We start from the raw sequence: 17,644 nt of genomic DNA on the forward strand, positions 1-17,644 counted from the left end.
TCAACGCTAATTTTTGTTTAATATGCTCAACACGTGCTTGTGTCGCATTGATTGATTTTTCTATATGATGGTTAGTAAATGTCAGTGCAGAAATTAAAATGTTTTAGGTTAGGTTACAATTCACGCTCTTGACGTTATCGTTCTTCTACAGTTAATTTTTCAATGATTCAATCAGTAAATAATTATTATTATTAAAAAATAAGTAATTCATTAATATATTTTTTTACTCACCAAAAAAAGTGTTGAAATTTTGGTTTTTAAACTTACGTTTTCATAAAAAATTAAGAAAATGGAAATAATGTATTGAAAATTTTGATTTTCCAATTTTCTATAAATAAAAAAAATAACGGAAATATTATATTTCTAATAATCTTAATAATAAGAATAAATTGCTTAAATTATGATGTTGATTTGTTTTTTTTTCTTCTCTTCAAATTGTTTATTTTTGTGTGTACTGCATGAAAAAGACGAAATTCTACGGAAAAATTTTCATGTAAAGTTCTGAAAACAAATTAAGAAATTTATTGTTTTTCGATTTTGTAGTGGCCAAAAAACTGTAGAAATTTTGTTTTTGAAGCTGTTTTAAAAATTTTCGATTTTACATGACCAAACACAACAATTTACAATGATTATTGTTGAATTTCTCTGAGCAAAATTGAATCCTATTTTACAAATTATTTTTATTTTAGTATTTTAACATTATGCTTAGATTTTATGTTTAAGGAAACTTAACATTTAGTTGAAAGATATTTTAGAAAAGGAAAAGTAAGTCCTACCTCTGTTTTATGACCCCGGACACATGGGTTACACAAAGGACTCTTTTTACTTTTCGGAGTAATGCATATATTTTAGTAAAACATCTGTAATTTTACGATTCTTAAGGAGAGGCTTAGACCTCATTGTAAATACTTTATTATTAGTTTTTTAGTCAGTACAAACCGACTCTTTCAAGCGTGAGGACGCTTCTCGAAAACGTAGTCTTTTAAATAAAGACTTAATATATGAATGTTAACCACTGTGTATTTCATTTATAAATATAAAACCTAATAATCACGATTACCTATTCATAACTTTCAACAATTATTATCATAAAAAACAAAAAAATTTTCAAATATTTTGCATTGATTGAGGTGAAACCCATCGATTTTACAATTTCCCAGATGTTATTAAAATTTTGAATTCGTATAAGTTCCGACCCTGTCCTAACACTTTATACATCTTTATCAATAGCGCAACGTAAAACAAGACGGAGTATATAGGCAACTAACATTGATACTTCCGGAATGTCAAACAATGTTGGCGGGAAACAATGTAATATATATACGGTTAATGACTTACGTATAGTTCAAATTCTTGTTTTTTCCTATTAAATCCCAATTGAAGTGGATATCGCTAATACACAATACACTCACAACACGTACCGAAATAACATGTTTTTGTAGTAAAGACTTACTAACAAATATGGCGTAAAAAACACTAAATTATACTTTACGTAAATTATCACTCAAAACGGTGTTATTACAAATTCATTAAACAAATTTTGATCTTAAATTATGTTCATCATTAATTGTAACATAGGTTCAACTTTCAGCATTTTCTCTAACTATAACTAGAGAATATTAAAAGGAAATGGGTATGTATCTATCCCCACAAACAATTATACGCAAGTGACATCTATTAATCACATAATAGTCTTGAGTCACGTATTTCTAAAAATATAATAAAGAAAACTACATTCACCACATTCACTGCATTTATAATAGTTGGATTGATATTTATTAACTTTTAAATGATTATTTTTATTATAGAAAAAGTAAAATGGAGGTAAATTCAAAATTTGTAAGGAGCAAATTTGATAACACCGATGAAAAAAAAATCGATAACGGTGATCACATTTTATCGGAATTAGAAACTGATTTTAAACTTGGTACTGATAAATATGAAAGATTGAAATTTGGTTTTGAAATGGAAAAAAATTGTTTGCTTAGGCAGATTCAGTATTACGAAGAAATGCAAAACAAGGTGATTCATCCATTAAAATAAATTTCTTATAACAAAATCAGACTAAAAATGGCGTCGCAATTAGTTTAAGTCCGTTCGTTTTGGTTAGATAGCGCAGTTATCATCAATTCGTATTTTCAGAGTCAAATTTTGTACAATCAAACCATAACTTACATAAACAACTTATCATCTGAAAATGTTATTTTGAAAAAACAGTTAGACGAAATGAAAAATATCGATATGGAAAATAGATTTTCACAAAAAGAAAATTTTTCGCAAAGAGATATTTTTACTACGGAACAATTTAATCAGGTTAGAATATTCGTAACATACAGGGTTGTCATATTTCGAGTCACATTATTCAAGAATCGTCAGATTACGAAATAGATTATGACATTTTAGATTTTGATCGATAAACAAAATTTGTTAAAACAACAGGAATCGCTATTACAAGAATATCAACAGCAAATAGCTCGTCTTTCAACTGATAATAAAATTTTGTTAGAAAAACTCGACACAGAACGTCAAACTGTCATTTGTAAGTCATTCTTCGTGCTCCGAATAAGATTTTTGTTTCTAAATAAACTTTTAGCGTTGCAGAACGAAAGAAAAATTTATTTAGAGGAAAGATCATTACTGAAAGTAATATTTGAGCACATGAAAAATGAAATAACCCGTCTTCAAAAACTGGAAGAAACTATATCAGATGTCAGCGACGAGGCCAATAAGTTAGCCGTAAGTAATAGATGTCGCTGCATAACTTATAGGTTATAAAGTAGTTTCGTTGTTAGATTGTGGCTGAATATAACAAAGAACTCGGTAAAAAATTAAAAACAGAAATAGAAGAAAAAGATAAAACTATTTTGACCCTTCGTAATACCATCGAACATTTAAACGACATCCAATTGAAAAATACGAAAGAAAAAGTGTCGTTATGTTTCGAACTTTCCGAATTGTCTCAGATAAAAGACAAACTTGACAATCAACTGTCAAATGTCGTTAAGAAAAATGAAGAATTAGACGAGGCCAAGCAAGATATAGTTCGATGTACAAGCAATCAGGTAAGTGAGGTTAGATTAGATTATAAATAGGTTGAGGTTTCGTTTTAGCTCGAAAAATTTGAGAAAGTTCAGAGAAAAGAGAGAATTGCTTTTAAAGAGTTACTTAAGGATATGAAATTAGTAACTAAACAGAGAAATTCGTTGATTAAAGAAAGGGAAATCACAATAAAAGAGGTATAATTATTTTTTAGCTAAAATAAATTATTTCTTAACTGTATCGAATATATTTATGGAAATTTAAATTCAAAACACTCAGTATACAATAGCAAAACTGAATATTGATTATAAATTATTATTATTAGTATAAAACGGGAAAAAATTATAACGTGGCAACAATGTTAAGCAATGTTAAGCAAACTTGTGCCAGTGTTGTATAGCTTTAGATAATTGTATAATCGAGATATCGATTGAATTAGGTTAGACATTTTAAAAAACATAACTTCAAATAATTTGTTTCAAGGATAACGCCCAAATATTATTAAAAGAGAAACTAAATAACGGACATTTTGCAAGTTTCCAGTTTCGCTCGGTTTATTCGCATCTTTACACTAGTGGTCTAGTATAGACCAGGGCTGGATCTACCCAAATAAAATTTCACTTCTACTTTGTAGCTTGATTCAATGAAAAAATTAGTCGATGATTACGCTAAGAAAATTGATTATTTATTATCGATAAAAGAAGAAAATGAATATACATTGATTACTTTGTTAAAAAGACGTGAGGAGGATGATTTGAAGATTTGTAAATTGCAAGATAAATTGAGGTTAGAAACCGGAACTTACGTAGAAAATGTTAAGCAGTTGGAAAAGTTGATTTTCGAGGTGATTTTATATTGAAAATACACCACGCTTGTAACATTTAGATGTTTGATTATTTTATTCTAGCTGAGAAAAGAGAAAACTGATATGGAAGACAGTATTAATTATTTAAAAAACAACACTCAAAAATTATACGATGATCTAAATTCCTCTAGAAGTAACGAAAAAGTATTTTACATCAATTTTTTCCTTCTAATGTTTGGATATAATTTATTTTCGATCCTCTAGGAACTCAAAGATACGTTAAATTCATGTTTAACTGAAAAGAAATTGTTGGAAGAGGCGATTATCAAAAGCGGACATGTTATAGCGAATCTTACAACGGATAAAGATAATTTAACGCAAGAATTACAAAAATCGAATGAATTTTGCGAGAAAATTTTATCCGGTTAGTCAAAATAAATTATTAAATTCAAAATTTGTGTTAAACAACAGATGGTTTTCTTAAGATTTAGAAAAAAATTTAAAAAACACAACCGAAAAAGAAGAATTATTAAAAACCGAATTAGACGAGAAAAAAGAAATGTTGCTGCGAAGCGATATTAAAAACGAGCAGTTGATAAAGGTTAAAAACAAATATTTCCTTTGACAAATTAATAATTAAATTTTTTTTAAATAGGAAGTTATAGACAAAAAAGAACAATTAATACGTTTACAGAATGATTTAGAAAAAATCAAATCGTAAGTTTCACTTTAAAATTATTTATCAAAATAACACATTTTAATTTAACTAAACTAGAACGGACCTGTACTAATAACTCACTAATACGGAATAGAAGAAGAAAGTGCAATTCGTGTTATACTTATTCCCACCGGTGGCGCTGGAACATCGAGAAAAGATTTTAAAAATCCCGTCATTAAATAACCTATTTTAATTGTCAATTGTCAGCCATTGTTTTGTTTCGTCTATATACATTTATTAATTTGTTTCGAATAGACTTTTTTGTGATTTATAGTGATTGTGTTGATTAAAAATTATTTAATACTGATTTATAATCACTTGTAAGAACACATGTAACGATATTTAAATGATTTTTCTTCCCAAAAACGTCCAGGTAAGTTCGTAAATTGATTTTTATTTGAATAAATGACATTATAATCACCAATATCAGTGGAATCAGTTTTAATATCAGATTTGTGTAAATTATTGTTTCTAAGCTTTTTAAGCAATGGAATTAGATAATTCAATTCTATTTGATAGATTGTTGTTATTTTATTGAATAAATAATATGTTAAGATAGTCTTTTATTTCGAAATTCCTGGGTGCAGGACCGGTGTGACAAGATCTTGATGGTACAGAAAGACAGGGCAGGTCTAGGACAAAATGGTTAAACGAGATGGAAGTTGACCTAAGCAGAGTAGGACTTAGAAATTGGTAAAAAAACTGTTAATTGAAATTTGTGAAATAAGCGTGAAAGTGTAGAGATGGATTATGGTCACTGATCTAGCCCAACAAGAGGATCTAAAGAACATTTTTGCGATGCGACATTATTATTATTAATAAGTGGTGTCATTATGAACGTAAAAAAAATAAATTTAAAAATATGAAAATGTATGAAAAATATTCTGTAATTTTCGTAAATAACTCCACAACTAAGAAAATTGTCCCCTTTACTAACGTTTTTAGAGAAAATATACGTTTTCAAGAGAAAATCGATCATTTTTCAACTATAAAATTGAATGTCATCGAATTAACTGAAAAACTTGAGCAGGAAAAAACATCATATGCAGCTTTATCTGACATACATAAAGAAATATCGACCAAGTTTATAGAAAGCGTGAAGAAAAACGTGCAAGAGAAAGAAGCAAGATTAGAAATTGAAAAAAAATTAGAACAAGTTAAAGAACAACTTAAGAGGATTCCAACTGAAAAAGTAAGATGTTAATTGGATTGATTCGTACTAAATTGACAAAGTATTTCAATATTTTGATACCATTAATGTCATTGAAAATGTCAAATTTCGAAATTTTTTATTCTTTTAGGTTGTATATTTGGAAGACAATGTCACCTATCAAGACGAGATCAAAGTAGGATTTAATACCACGAAATATATATTTTTTTCTATATATTTTTTTAATATTTTATAGGTTATAACAGCTGAAAATGAAAAACTCAAAAAAGAATGCCAAGAAAATCAAAATTTAATATTTTCTCTAAGGCGAGATATAGCCCAATATCAACAACAACTTATTGGATTGGAATTTCAAAAGTGAGACTCGTTTTTTAGGGGAAAAAATCATAATTTGAATTTGTTAGGACAAAATTAATTGTTTTAGGTCTGAGGTGACGCTTCGATTACATGAACTTCAAAAAAAATATGAAATTCAGGTGAATTTGTGCGATCAACTTCAAAATATTCAAAAAGTAATTTTAGAAACGATATATAAACTTAAAGAAAATGAATTAATTGATCAAGAACAGTGTAGCAGTTTAATTAATGTAATGAAAATTTAAAAAAAAAATAAAATTTTCCGAAAAAATAATCTGTTTTAATATACACACAAGATAAGACCGAACCTGTACTTAATAATGTGAAGTAGGCAATAATACCAATGTAATTTTGGTTGCATAACTGTTAGATAATACAGTTACAGTTTTATCGAAAGAGTAGCTGAGTTGGCAGGACAGCGTCTAAACGATTTGACATAATTTTTGACTGTATTTTATGGTTATAAAAGAATCGATTCTTTTAAAAGTTATTGAAAATAGTATTGTTTTAAAAGTTTAAAAAATATGCGATCGATTACTAATAACTAGAAAAATAATGCAAAAGTAGTATTATTGCCATTTTATAATTCAAATGAAAATAAGAATGTATCATTTATAATCGATTTTTATAAAAAAAAAATCGATTCGGGATAAGTTCAAGATTACACATCATAACCTTATTAATAACTGTGTTTTTTTTTGAACTGCAATGGATTTCATTTCTTCAGATGTCCTAAATAAATATGAAGATATAATTAATGAAATTAATCAAGAATACGAAAAAAGTAAACAACTCGTTAAAGAACTTGAAAAAGAAAACGACAGTATACTTATACACAAATTAATTAGAACGAAGTCAATAGAAAAACTATCTTTAGTTAAAGTTAGAATATTTAGGGATGTTATTGAATTATTAACACTATATTCCGAAGAAATAAGAGAAAGTGTCAATCAGTTATCAGTAGAAAAACATCGTAAGTTTTATTTTGTGGAAATTTATATTTCAGAAGAATTTTTTAAAAAATTATGCAAAGAAGACTGGTTTATTAATATATCGGTACAAAATAGTAATTTTCGTATCTGTAAATGTATAAAATTGAAAAAAACTACAGTTTGTGGTAAGTTCTTGATACAAAAAAAGTTATTTTTACTATATTTTAGTTATTTTTAGAAATATTACTGGTACCTGATAACGTGATTGAATGTAGCGTGGATGTTGATTTGATAAACATTACAAACGAATGGATTTGCGTGAAATTAGATCATATAGACATTGATATTTCGTACCATTTTCATAAATTTAAACAAAAACTCAAGTATCCTCAAATTGACAATATTTTACAGTTAAATCAACTTTATAACAAAGAATTTGATTCAAAACAGTTGAAAGAATTACCGTTTTTGTCTTATGAGTTAAAATTTAGTGATTTAAATGAGAGAAAACTCATAGAAATGATATTACAAAACGCATATCACAGTTTAGATATCGAATTATTCGCTGACATACAAAATGATAATAAAAAAGATTTCGTTGTTCAAATTCGTGCTTGGTTGAGTAAAATTGAGATTACTTACAACAGAAAAGATACTTTAAGGTTAAAAAGCGATTTTCTCAATTTAGAATTGTTAAAAAAGTATTTTATAAAAACTCTACATAAGGACAGTGAAGGTGAAAGGTTAACTGCACTAGATGAGGTAAGTACCTTTTTTTAATCATGATACTTTTGTTTTTTTTTAGTAAAATATCCCCCAATAGTTTGTTAGTCAAAATATAAGTTAATTATTCAAAATATTTTATTTTTTTTTTAAAGAAATATTCGATTTTGTGATACAATTATTATTTTTTGATATAAAGTAAAAGTTTTTAGACACACTGTATATCAATTATTGGAAATATTCGTAAAAACTAAACTATCTCTATTCCTATGGCTATCTCGACAATAAGACAACACTGCTATATACTAAAGACTTGAATGATGTACAAGTTCTATGATTCTGTGATGTTAAATGATATATGTAATATCAATATGGTGGGTGTTTTTAATTAAATAATTCAAAGTCGATATGGAAATTATTTAATATTTGAGTGATTATTATCTCAAGATATTAATCGAAATATTACAATATACATATACATTAGTTTGTTTATTGTAAGTCGTTTAATTTAAACAAAACATTCATCACACTGTAAAATCTAGATGCAGGACCGTAGTGAGAGGTTCGATAACCAAACTGATTTCATATTTTACTATTTATTGTAGTGTAAACACATTTGTCTAACAAGTCATTATTATTGTTGAGGTGATATTATAAGAAGTAATACTACTACAAAAAAAATTTGACAATCTCTTATGGATACATAACGTAGAACAAAATGGCGGTATAATATTTGTAAGGTTATTCTAAGCATATATAATGATCAATAAAACGCATTTTAATACCCAATTAATACAAAATTTTTTAAGAAAAAAAGAACAATTATCTATTTAGTATAATTTAAAATTTATTTATATAAACCATAGCTTTGTTAAGGGATCTAATTACGAACCTGTACTTAGACGCAAGTGTATTTAGACAATTGTTTTTGATCATTCGCTTAGTTCTAAATATTAATTGAAATTAACTTTTTTCTTAATTTAAAATATTTAATACTCAAATACGCATATTAAAATGTAGTAAAAAAACAAAGGATCAAAATCAAACATTCCTAAATTGGTTACGAAGTGATTTAGAATCGATTCTAGTTTTAAACAAAGTTAATAGCCTGTCAATTATTTCACTCCAGCGCATGCGATCGATTCCTGAACTGACTTATTATTTTTAGGTAAAAAATGATTTGGTAATTAATCCACAAGATGCCATAAATTTGTATATTAAACTCAGAAAGTTATCAGGAAAATTCACTATTTGATAATAAAAATGATTTAAGGACTTTTTGTGTTTTTTTCCTTTTTCCCATCTTTAATATAAATTATTAATTCAAAGTAAAGTAAATAAAATAATCAATAAAATTTAAGGTAAAAAATACAAAATATTGTATAAGACTTGCTTCATTAATGAATAATTGGTGGAAAAATAGTTAAAAAAACTAATCAACTAAAAACTCCGCAAAAAAATTTTTAAAGATACACATCTCATATCAATCTTAAAGCGATGTACTCATCCAGACAATCTGATATTCTTAAACCGATAAGCGGCAACATCGCAATGCATAAGAACAATTATGTATTATATTATCGAATTATTTTTTGATATATACAAGTTCTAAACATAGTAGAATCATCCATAACTTCACAACATATTTTTAACCGTCTATAGTTGATTCACATTAATAATTATCACTTTGTATAGCACAAAAAACTACCTTTATCGAAAGCTGAATAACCCCATACGTGCATTACGCTCCGTTGATTTCCATGTGCCAGCGAAAATTTAAAATTAGAACGCGCGCCAGTCGGGCAGTCCGTTGGTAACTTTGGATTCGGAAGGTTAGAAATAGCGGGAGAAGAAGAGGAAAAAAGCACGACCCCCGCAAACGAACTATTTGTTTTTTACTTAGTGCCGTTGTTTTTGTTTGTTTCCAGTTTTCCTGTACGTAAAAATAATGGAAAAATTACACTGTTGCATGTGGTTATTTATATTTTCTAGTTTTGGTAAGTTTACTAATTTTATATTGGAATAGTTTAGTCTAGCCTTCGGATATTTATACAGGTCGGTAATAACCAAACTTTGTTAATTTCACCATATACTATTAGAAAATTGAGGTTTTGAGTTATATTTTGAAAAATTAAAGGAATTAACGTAAGTTTAATTAAAAAAATTGTTACATATACTAATAATGGCTGTTATAGTTTAAATATTTTCAATAGTTTTTGCTAAAAACAAATTTTTCAATACGAACTGCTGAACATAACCTAAAAATAGAATGGAAATTAAAATTTCTCTATATACAGGGTTACCTTAAAAAAACATCGAATTACTACAAAACGAAAAATTTTATACTTTGTTGAATTCTATATATATTTCTAATTAAATATATAATATTCTCAATAAATATTAGTCTTAATACAAGACCTTGTTTGTTTTATTTAATTTAGTATTTTACGAGGGTTGCACGTAATCAGAACGTGTTGTCATACGAGTGCTATTCAAGTTGTTTCCAGATACATTCATTTTGATAAAAAATTGGAATTAAATTTTCTATGACTTTCGAGGTGGATTAAACCAATAGCAGTAGCAGTTATTATTTGCCTCAAAACATAAGTAGCAACCCTCGTATTTTAAAAATGTATCGAAATAAAACTATAACTAACAAAAATATCCTGTACATAATAAGCGTGCCTCATGTTATACTTAATGCACAAGAAATATGAAGTGAGCAACCCCAACGGTTATGCCCCACTGATTTACAACCATCTGTTGCCTATATTATACACGAAGCAGAACCGAAATCAAAAAATTTCTCCATTTATATTATTTATCATTATTTATTATTCAAACTACTCAATTATTTATAAAATTAGAAAGTTACATGAATTTGATTGATAAAATTTGTATTTATTCTACCTCACTCGTATATTTCAATAAAAAAATATCTGAAATAGATGATATTCAATTTAGATCCGGTCCTGGTTATGTCTAACCGAAACCCCGCCTTATATTTAATCTCTAAGTTAGTCTTCCCACTTTTTAAGACGTGTTATGCCAAACGGCACGTGTCAAAGGAAGTAGAAAGGAATTTCCGGTATTTTAATTTCATATATGGACTTTTGCTGAAACAATTTTAGTAGTTGGTGAAAAAACACCACAGATAACTTTATTATATAATCATTACAAAATATCGAATCAATTGTTTTAAATTTGATTATATATTGTTTCTTAATGCGTATATCCTAATAGTTTCTCATTTGGAACTTATGCAATAATGTATGCAATGTAAATATACAATGAAAAACGAAACCAGGTTCAATATGGTCATTTCCTCGTTAAGGGAAGTATTTAAAATCACAGACGGCGTTGACCTTACACAGAAACGGAAACCGAATTACCCTGACCGGATACGTAGCCATGGCATATGGTTTCAAAACGTATCATATTATAACTATAAATATAACATGCAAGAATTTAATTTCGCTGAAATGCTTGATGGAATTAATATGTGTAATTTTGTTTTATTAGATCCGTTAAACTATAAGATAAAAATTTTATTTTGTCTATCATCAACTAACCTATAAATTTAACTAGTTAACGCAGACTTAAACAGAAAAAGGTAACGCGTTAATAGATTTGTTGAAAGGGTTTCGTATATTGTTGTCACATTGTTTATAAAAAGGTGACGCATTTATAGATTTCATGAAAAAATTTAAATCATTTTCGTAAAAATATATTTATTTATGTTAGATAAACAGTTTTGGCAAACTATTTATCTTCTGAATCTTTTCACTACATGATTTGAATTAGGTCACTATATCTGCATGCCAAAAAACTTCTTTTATGTCTGGCATTCCAATCACTTAATTCAACATTTTATAAACGGCTTAATAAAATAAACCGGTGAATTGATTAATTTTTTACGTTTGTAACAGAAATTTACGAAAAAAAATATATAGGAAGACGTGGCAATGCAGCCAAATTATCGTTGAAAGTAGTAGTATAATTTGAGGTTAGAAATATCAATGTCATAGTTATTTTGAAAAGAATTAGTTTTGGAATTGAAATAAAAGTTTTCAATCTTAAAAATAGTTATATATATATATATATATATATATATATATATATATATATATATATGATATAGCGAATTATATGATTTGAAACAACTTTCGTATTAATAAAAATAAACAAAAATACGGCAAACGTTTGGAAACGATCCAAGTATTTTGAATGTAGTGTGAATTTCTATTTATAACACAAGGGAGGTTCCGTTTTGAATGATATCATCTATAAATTTTTGTACGTGTAGACAACAAATTAAATAATAAAAAATACACGTCTTCCGGCTAACTTTATGTTAAATATTATAAACTCAACTTTAAATGAAACTACCATTCTTCAATAAACATTATTTAGATTAATATATACATATATTTAATAGAATAATAACGGGTACTCCAACCCGCACATATACACGTCGTTTAAGATTCCATTGACATTTTTAGTCATGTGATTTACCGTTTAAAACAATTTTATATTTAATATAAACTATTAAAATTAGATTAACTGTTAATCTAATTTTCGGGAAACGTTTGATAAATAATGAAAGAAATTTTAAAATAACCTTAAATGCGCATATTGAAATATTGAACAGGACCGCATTCAGCAAATGCGAGTGTTGTATAGTATTTATAAATTCCTCAAATATTATTAATTATGTTCTTGCTATGTTCATTCAGGCAGTTAATATGAAAATATTGTCTATTCAATAACGTTTTCTTATTACAGGGTTATTAAAAATATGATGTAATCATAAATTATTTTTTCTTTTACCATTTAAATTCTCTTCTGTCTGTTTGATACAAAAAAATTACGTCTTTTAGCATATTCCAAGATAATAATTAACGAACTATCAGTACCAAAATCCATACCTTTAAACGGTACTATAGAAGTTATAGATCTGGACTGTAAATTTCAAACAATAAATGAATCAGGAATAGAAGTTAAATGGTTTTTTAATGGCGATTACGATCAAATTTATCAGTGGGTACCTGGTTACAATGACAGTCGTACCGCTATGGGTATTTTAAAGGACCGATTAGATCCGAAATATAAAGTAACGAATAACAGCGACACCGAGTACCGGGGGTTCAGAATAACGGATATTGTAAGAGAACTAACTGGGAATTACACGTGTAAAATTAGTGGAGAAACAGATGAGGCTTCGAAAACTAAGCAGATGGTTATTTATTGTAAGTATTCTGTTGGAATTGACATCTAATATGAAAATTTATAGATTATGTTTATAAATTATAGGTTATATTACGTAAAAAATTTGATATATTTCGTTTTAAAGATCGGTACAAAGCGAAACATGTATGATTAATGTATTGACATTTATTTTTGATACGATTTTTATGATCTACAAATTGCTGACGTTGCAGAGATAAGATTTGACTCTAAATGTTTACAAACACAACACGATACTATGTTCATGTCTTGAAGTTGCTTAGATAATGTTTTATTAACGATATGAAAAAATGTAAATTGATATTTTAATGTAAACGTGATAATGAAATTGATATTTTATTGCTAATCTTTTAAAACCTTTGAAATGTATTAGTTTCAAATAGTGCTCCCATTTCTCCAAAATTAATATGAAATTTACCTTAAAACATGATGTAATTCTTTGTTCTTGATTTAAACTAACATTAACTCACTCACAACTCAAAATTATTAGATTTCAATCTCAAATTCTTGGAATGTTTATTATCCCTTATACGTAAATTCCCGCTTTTTTAAGTGCATCTTCAAATTTTCGAATAAAAATAAAAAAATTTCACTTTAAGGATGTTTTTTGTATAAAAAAATGTGATTTTCGTTTCAATTCTTCTTTATTTATTACACTTTTAAATAATATTCATTATCGATTATTGATTTTTATAAACTTAACCTCAAATTACATCCGACTGAAAACTAATAATTATTGTGAATATTGAATGTCCCGTTACAGTGTTGCCATATTTTTTAAACGAATTTCCTTGAACTAAATAACTGAATTTTTTCGTAACAGCGTCGAGTATAGTGAAAAAGAGAATTTGGTATATGTTTGGAGAGGTCCACTCAATTTTTGGTCTATAAAGTCGAAAAATTAATATTTTCCATTTTTTATATTCGATAGGATATAAGTGCAAAAATAAATATTTCAATTTGGAAAATTATAGAAATCATAATATTAATCGTTTTTTTACTTTTATTAATAAAAATAAAAAAGTTTTCCTCATTTCTTTTTATCAAGAACAGCTACGTGGTTCATGGACATTCCCTAGTGGAATAGTGGGGGGCTAATAAACCTGTCGTGCCAATAAAAAACTAATTATGATATAAATTATTGTAATATTTCATAAGAATTTTCTTCAAAATCATCACAGTTAACGATTAATGGAAATTTTAGTTTAAAATCATCCATATTAAATGCAATTGTCGAATTTTGGCAACACTGTTTTGTTTCCTGTATGCGCTCTCGTAATTATATTCCTACCGGTTGTTTGTCTATTTCTTGGCTCGTGCCACAGTCGGTTACCCTTCGTTGAATTTCGACAAAGAAAAACTCTACGCGCAATAAAATATTATTTACAATTCTTTAACCTACATAATGACTGAATAATTTTTAAAAGTTATCTTAATATACAGTATGTTTCATTTCAAAAACACAGTTATTTCTTGTTGATTTATTTATTTTAACCATTTTACAGCACCAGCTAAATCTGGAATTAATTTTGAATTGAATAATAATGAATTTATAATATGTTCTGGGAATGGACTATACCCGGAACCGGAAGTTGATTTTTACATATTACAGGGGTGAGTGTTATTAGATCTTGCAGTAATATTAAAAAAAACTGTCATAACTAATCATATCAGTTTCTTTAGGGTTGAATAAAATGTTCAAAATAATTATTTTTTATTAAAGGAATGGAACAAAAATTGACATAAACGAAGATCAAAATATTGAAGTGGATGAAGATGGTTATTATAATATAAATGCTACGCACGATATAACTGAATATAATCATTCTTCTACAGGGTCTATAACATTTATTTGCAATATCAGTATACCAGGGACGGATTACTTTTTATTCAAGGAAATCGTCAATATTGGTAGTAAGTATATAAACCTGAAACAAAATACACAATTACGTATATTCCAAGTTAAAACAAAAAAACATAATTTCAAATATCGATTCTGTTTGATTTGATTATATATGTGCTGCAATCGATTCTAGTGTAATTGATTATAGAATGGATTTGTATAGAATAGATTTGATTCTATTTCATAATCAATTCTCACAAATTCCATTAATTAATCGATTCTATTGAATTTGATTTAAGGATGAAATTGAATCCGATTATAGACTCGATTTTATCGTATACGCTTAAAGAATCGATTTTACTGTAATCGAATATTAAATTTATTCTACTATAATCTATCATATAATTGAAACTGATCCAATCGATTATTGAATAGATTTTAATAACATCGATAACTGAATCGAATCTGCTGTAATCGATTATAGAATTCAATTCAATTCAATGGTTTCATCGAATATAAAATCGATTCGATCGATTAGCTCTATTACTATCTCTTTTCTTAATTAATGTTCCTTGTCATTATCCGTATATACAGACAGTTGCAAAAGCGTTTACAAATGATTCATCATGACTAACGCCATATTGAAAATAATTCATTAGCATCTTTAATTTGATGAACGTTTCTGCAATTTCTTCTTCACGTCGACATTATAATTATTTTCTAAATGTAACATAGGCAACACTGTACACAGTAATACACTTACTTAAACATCAGAGTTCTTTAATGTTTTCAATATTTTGAAGATGATCATGATCAAACACTGACAAATGTCACGATTGAAGAAGATTTAAATATAACTTTGACAAGGAATGATACCTCAGCGGAAATTATCAGCGATACTCACCGAGGTATATATAAAAAAAAAATCATTTATTTAGTTGTTTTGTCTTTTGCTTTGTTCATTTTAACAGATCCCTTACAGATGGGCGCTTTTTATATACATAAATTTCCAGATACCCCCGGTAGAAATATCAGAATTTATTTAGCATATAGTCAATAGTGGTCCATTATTATCACATTTTCGTTAACGATGATGAAATAATGAAAAAAAATTCCTCATATTCATTGTTTAATTATATTTCATGCCAAAATAATCAAAAATAATAAGAAAATACAAAATACAACGATAATAAGAATATTTATATAACTAGAATTTATTTTAATTTAGCAACCTGGCAACGCAGCAGACAGTGATACCAATTATTTTAACGAATCCTCTTCTTCATAGAATATGAGTTTCATAGGCGTCCTGAATGTTATGATTAGTTAGAATAAAATATAATTTTTGGAGTACTATTCAAATAGAAAATAATATTCTCATTGATGATCCGTGAAAAAAAAAATAAAAGTAAATAACAATTAATTATATAAAATTATCATAATCATTAAATTATTTTTATTTTCTGTTAATTCAACAATGTGAATGTTCGTGAATATTCGTCTACGTCACGATGTGTATCTTATTGTTAATATGTACAGATCCGGCATAGCCTTTGAAATATTTGTTATAGAACTATAAAAGCGTTCATTTTTGTATATGTATTTGAATTTAATCACTAGTTGTAGTGGCATGCTTTAATTGTTATTCAGTAGACATATTTCGGTACATTTGTCAATACTTGCATGATATCTTCGTATATTTTGTATATAATAAAGGAAAGTTCAGTTACTTAAGAACGTCAAGAAGTTGATACAAATGGTTTTTTTTTTCAGATAATTCTGGAATACCCCAATTATCAACGTCGTTACTTGCAATTTTTATAAGTATTTTGGTTTTATTATATTAATTTTATATTTATTATAATTAACTGTTGTGATAAAATTACCAAAAATCGTGTATAAATGTAAATAATAGAAAAAAATTCGAGTCTTAAAACCAAAAATTAGTATAAACATTGTAAATATGTAAAATGCTGGTTATTAATTGTAATTTTTGAATCTAGTCCCTAAATAAACGTTTATTTTATTTATATTGGTATTTTTTCTTCAATATACCCCATTTTTTCTATTTTAATTATCATTATTTTCGAAGATTCAATATTCCTCGTATCAACAACAAAATAGATTTTTTTTTTAATGCCGCGAGTTCGGAAATGATAAGTCCGTCCCATAACATAAGAAACCACCTGAAGTATGTACGAACATTGACAATCAATAAATTCAAAGTTACATCGCTTAGAAACGATTCTAGCATAGAACGAGTGTTGTGGTATAAATATTTTATTCTTGAAGTATTTTTTTAGACGTTTAATTTATTTATGAGTGTTGTGTTTTATTTAAAATAATTTTTAATTGTGCCATTTAAAAGTCATGTTAGTGTAAAAGGAAATTATCCATAGTTACACCGGTGGCGGAAAATTGTAATGACGTAAACTATTCACGAAACTCAAATCCTTTACAAATTCACCGGTGAGTCAAATAAAAAGTATGATAATGTAATTGATTTTTTATAACATTCAGTCGGATCTTCAGAATATTAATTCAAAAATGAATAAATTATGTTTTACAATATGGCGTCTGTTTTGATAAAAAGTTTTTTGTCTGGTAAATGAGATTTAGTTCAAAACAAAATTACTTGAGATGTTTCTTCTTCTCTTACAACTACATTTAATAAAAGCAAACTAATAAGTTGGCAATAATTTGTTTTACGAGGGGCGCAATAAATTTTTTGGTTAAGGTCACTACAATATGAAAAAAAGTTCATAAAATAAAACATTTTATTTCAAACAATAACAAATAATACAATATA

General features: G+C 26.9%; 3 protein-coding genes across 5 annotated transcripts; all 3 read left to right on the top strand.

Moving 5' to 3' along the window:
* Window positions 1-1,758: 1,758 nt before the first annotated feature.
* Window positions 1,759-6,361, top strand: LOC130903713 (centromere-associated protein E-like). Its single transcript, XM_057815951.1, has 15 exons — window positions 1,759-2,022; window positions 2,143-2,313; window positions 2,404-2,539; window positions 2,594-2,736; window positions 2,793-3,062; window positions 3,111-3,236; window positions 3,674-3,883; window positions 3,947-4,048; window positions 4,109-4,268; window positions 4,330-4,445; window positions 4,500-4,561; window positions 5,508-5,754; window positions 5,864-5,908; window positions 5,969-6,090; window positions 6,158-6,361. Exons 1-15 carry the CDS (start codon window positions 1,819-1,821, stop codon window positions 6,333-6,335), a joined length of 2,292 nt encoding a protein of 763 aa, XP_057671934.1. The 5' UTR covers window positions 1,759-1,818; the 3' UTR covers window positions 6,336-6,361.
* A 407-nt stretch (window positions 6,362-6,768) lies between these two features.
* LOC130904107 (uncharacterized) lies at window positions 6,769-9,021 on the top strand. Its single transcript, XM_057816671.1, has 3 exons — window positions 6,769-7,207; window positions 7,261-7,784; window positions 8,914-9,021. Exons 1-3 carry the CDS (start codon window positions 6,799-6,801, stop codon window positions 8,998-9,000), a joined length of 1,020 nt encoding a protein of 339 aa, XP_057672654.1. The 5' UTR covers window positions 6,769-6,798; the 3' UTR covers window positions 9,001-9,021.
* Window positions 9,022-9,469: 448 nt separating this feature from the next.
* On the top strand, window positions 9,470-16,865 carry LOC130904108 (uncharacterized). Of its 3 annotated transcripts, XM_057816672.1 has the most exons (6): window positions 9,470-9,742; window positions 12,626-12,994; window positions 14,498-14,606; window positions 14,716-14,906; window positions 15,639-15,743; window positions 16,609-16,865. In XM_057816672.1, the coding sequence occupies exons 1-6, from the start codon at window positions 9,694-9,696 to the stop codon at window positions 16,680-16,682; spliced, it is 897 nt and encodes a 298-aa protein (XP_057672655.1). In that variant the 5' UTR covers window positions 9,470-9,693; the 3' UTR covers window positions 16,683-16,865. The 3 variants fall into 3 exon arrangements, with proteins under 3 accessions (XP_057672655.1, XP_057672657.1, XP_057672656.1); XM_057816674.1 differs by lacking the exon at window positions 15,639-15,743 and having other exon boundaries at window positions 9,473-9,742; window positions 16,064-16,865; XM_057816673.1 differs by lacking the exon at window positions 15,639-15,743 and having other exon boundaries at window positions 9,474-9,742.
* The last annotated feature ends 779 nt before the right edge of the window (window positions 16,866-17,644 follow it).

This window comes from Diorhabda carinulata, chromosome 2 (genome assembly GCF_026250575.1).
Source record: "Diorhabda carinulata isolate Delta chromosome 2, icDioCari1.1, whole genome shotgun sequence".
NCBI classification, from domain to species: domain Eukaryota; kingdom Metazoa; phylum Arthropoda; class Insecta; order Coleoptera; family Chrysomelidae; genus Diorhabda; species Diorhabda carinulata.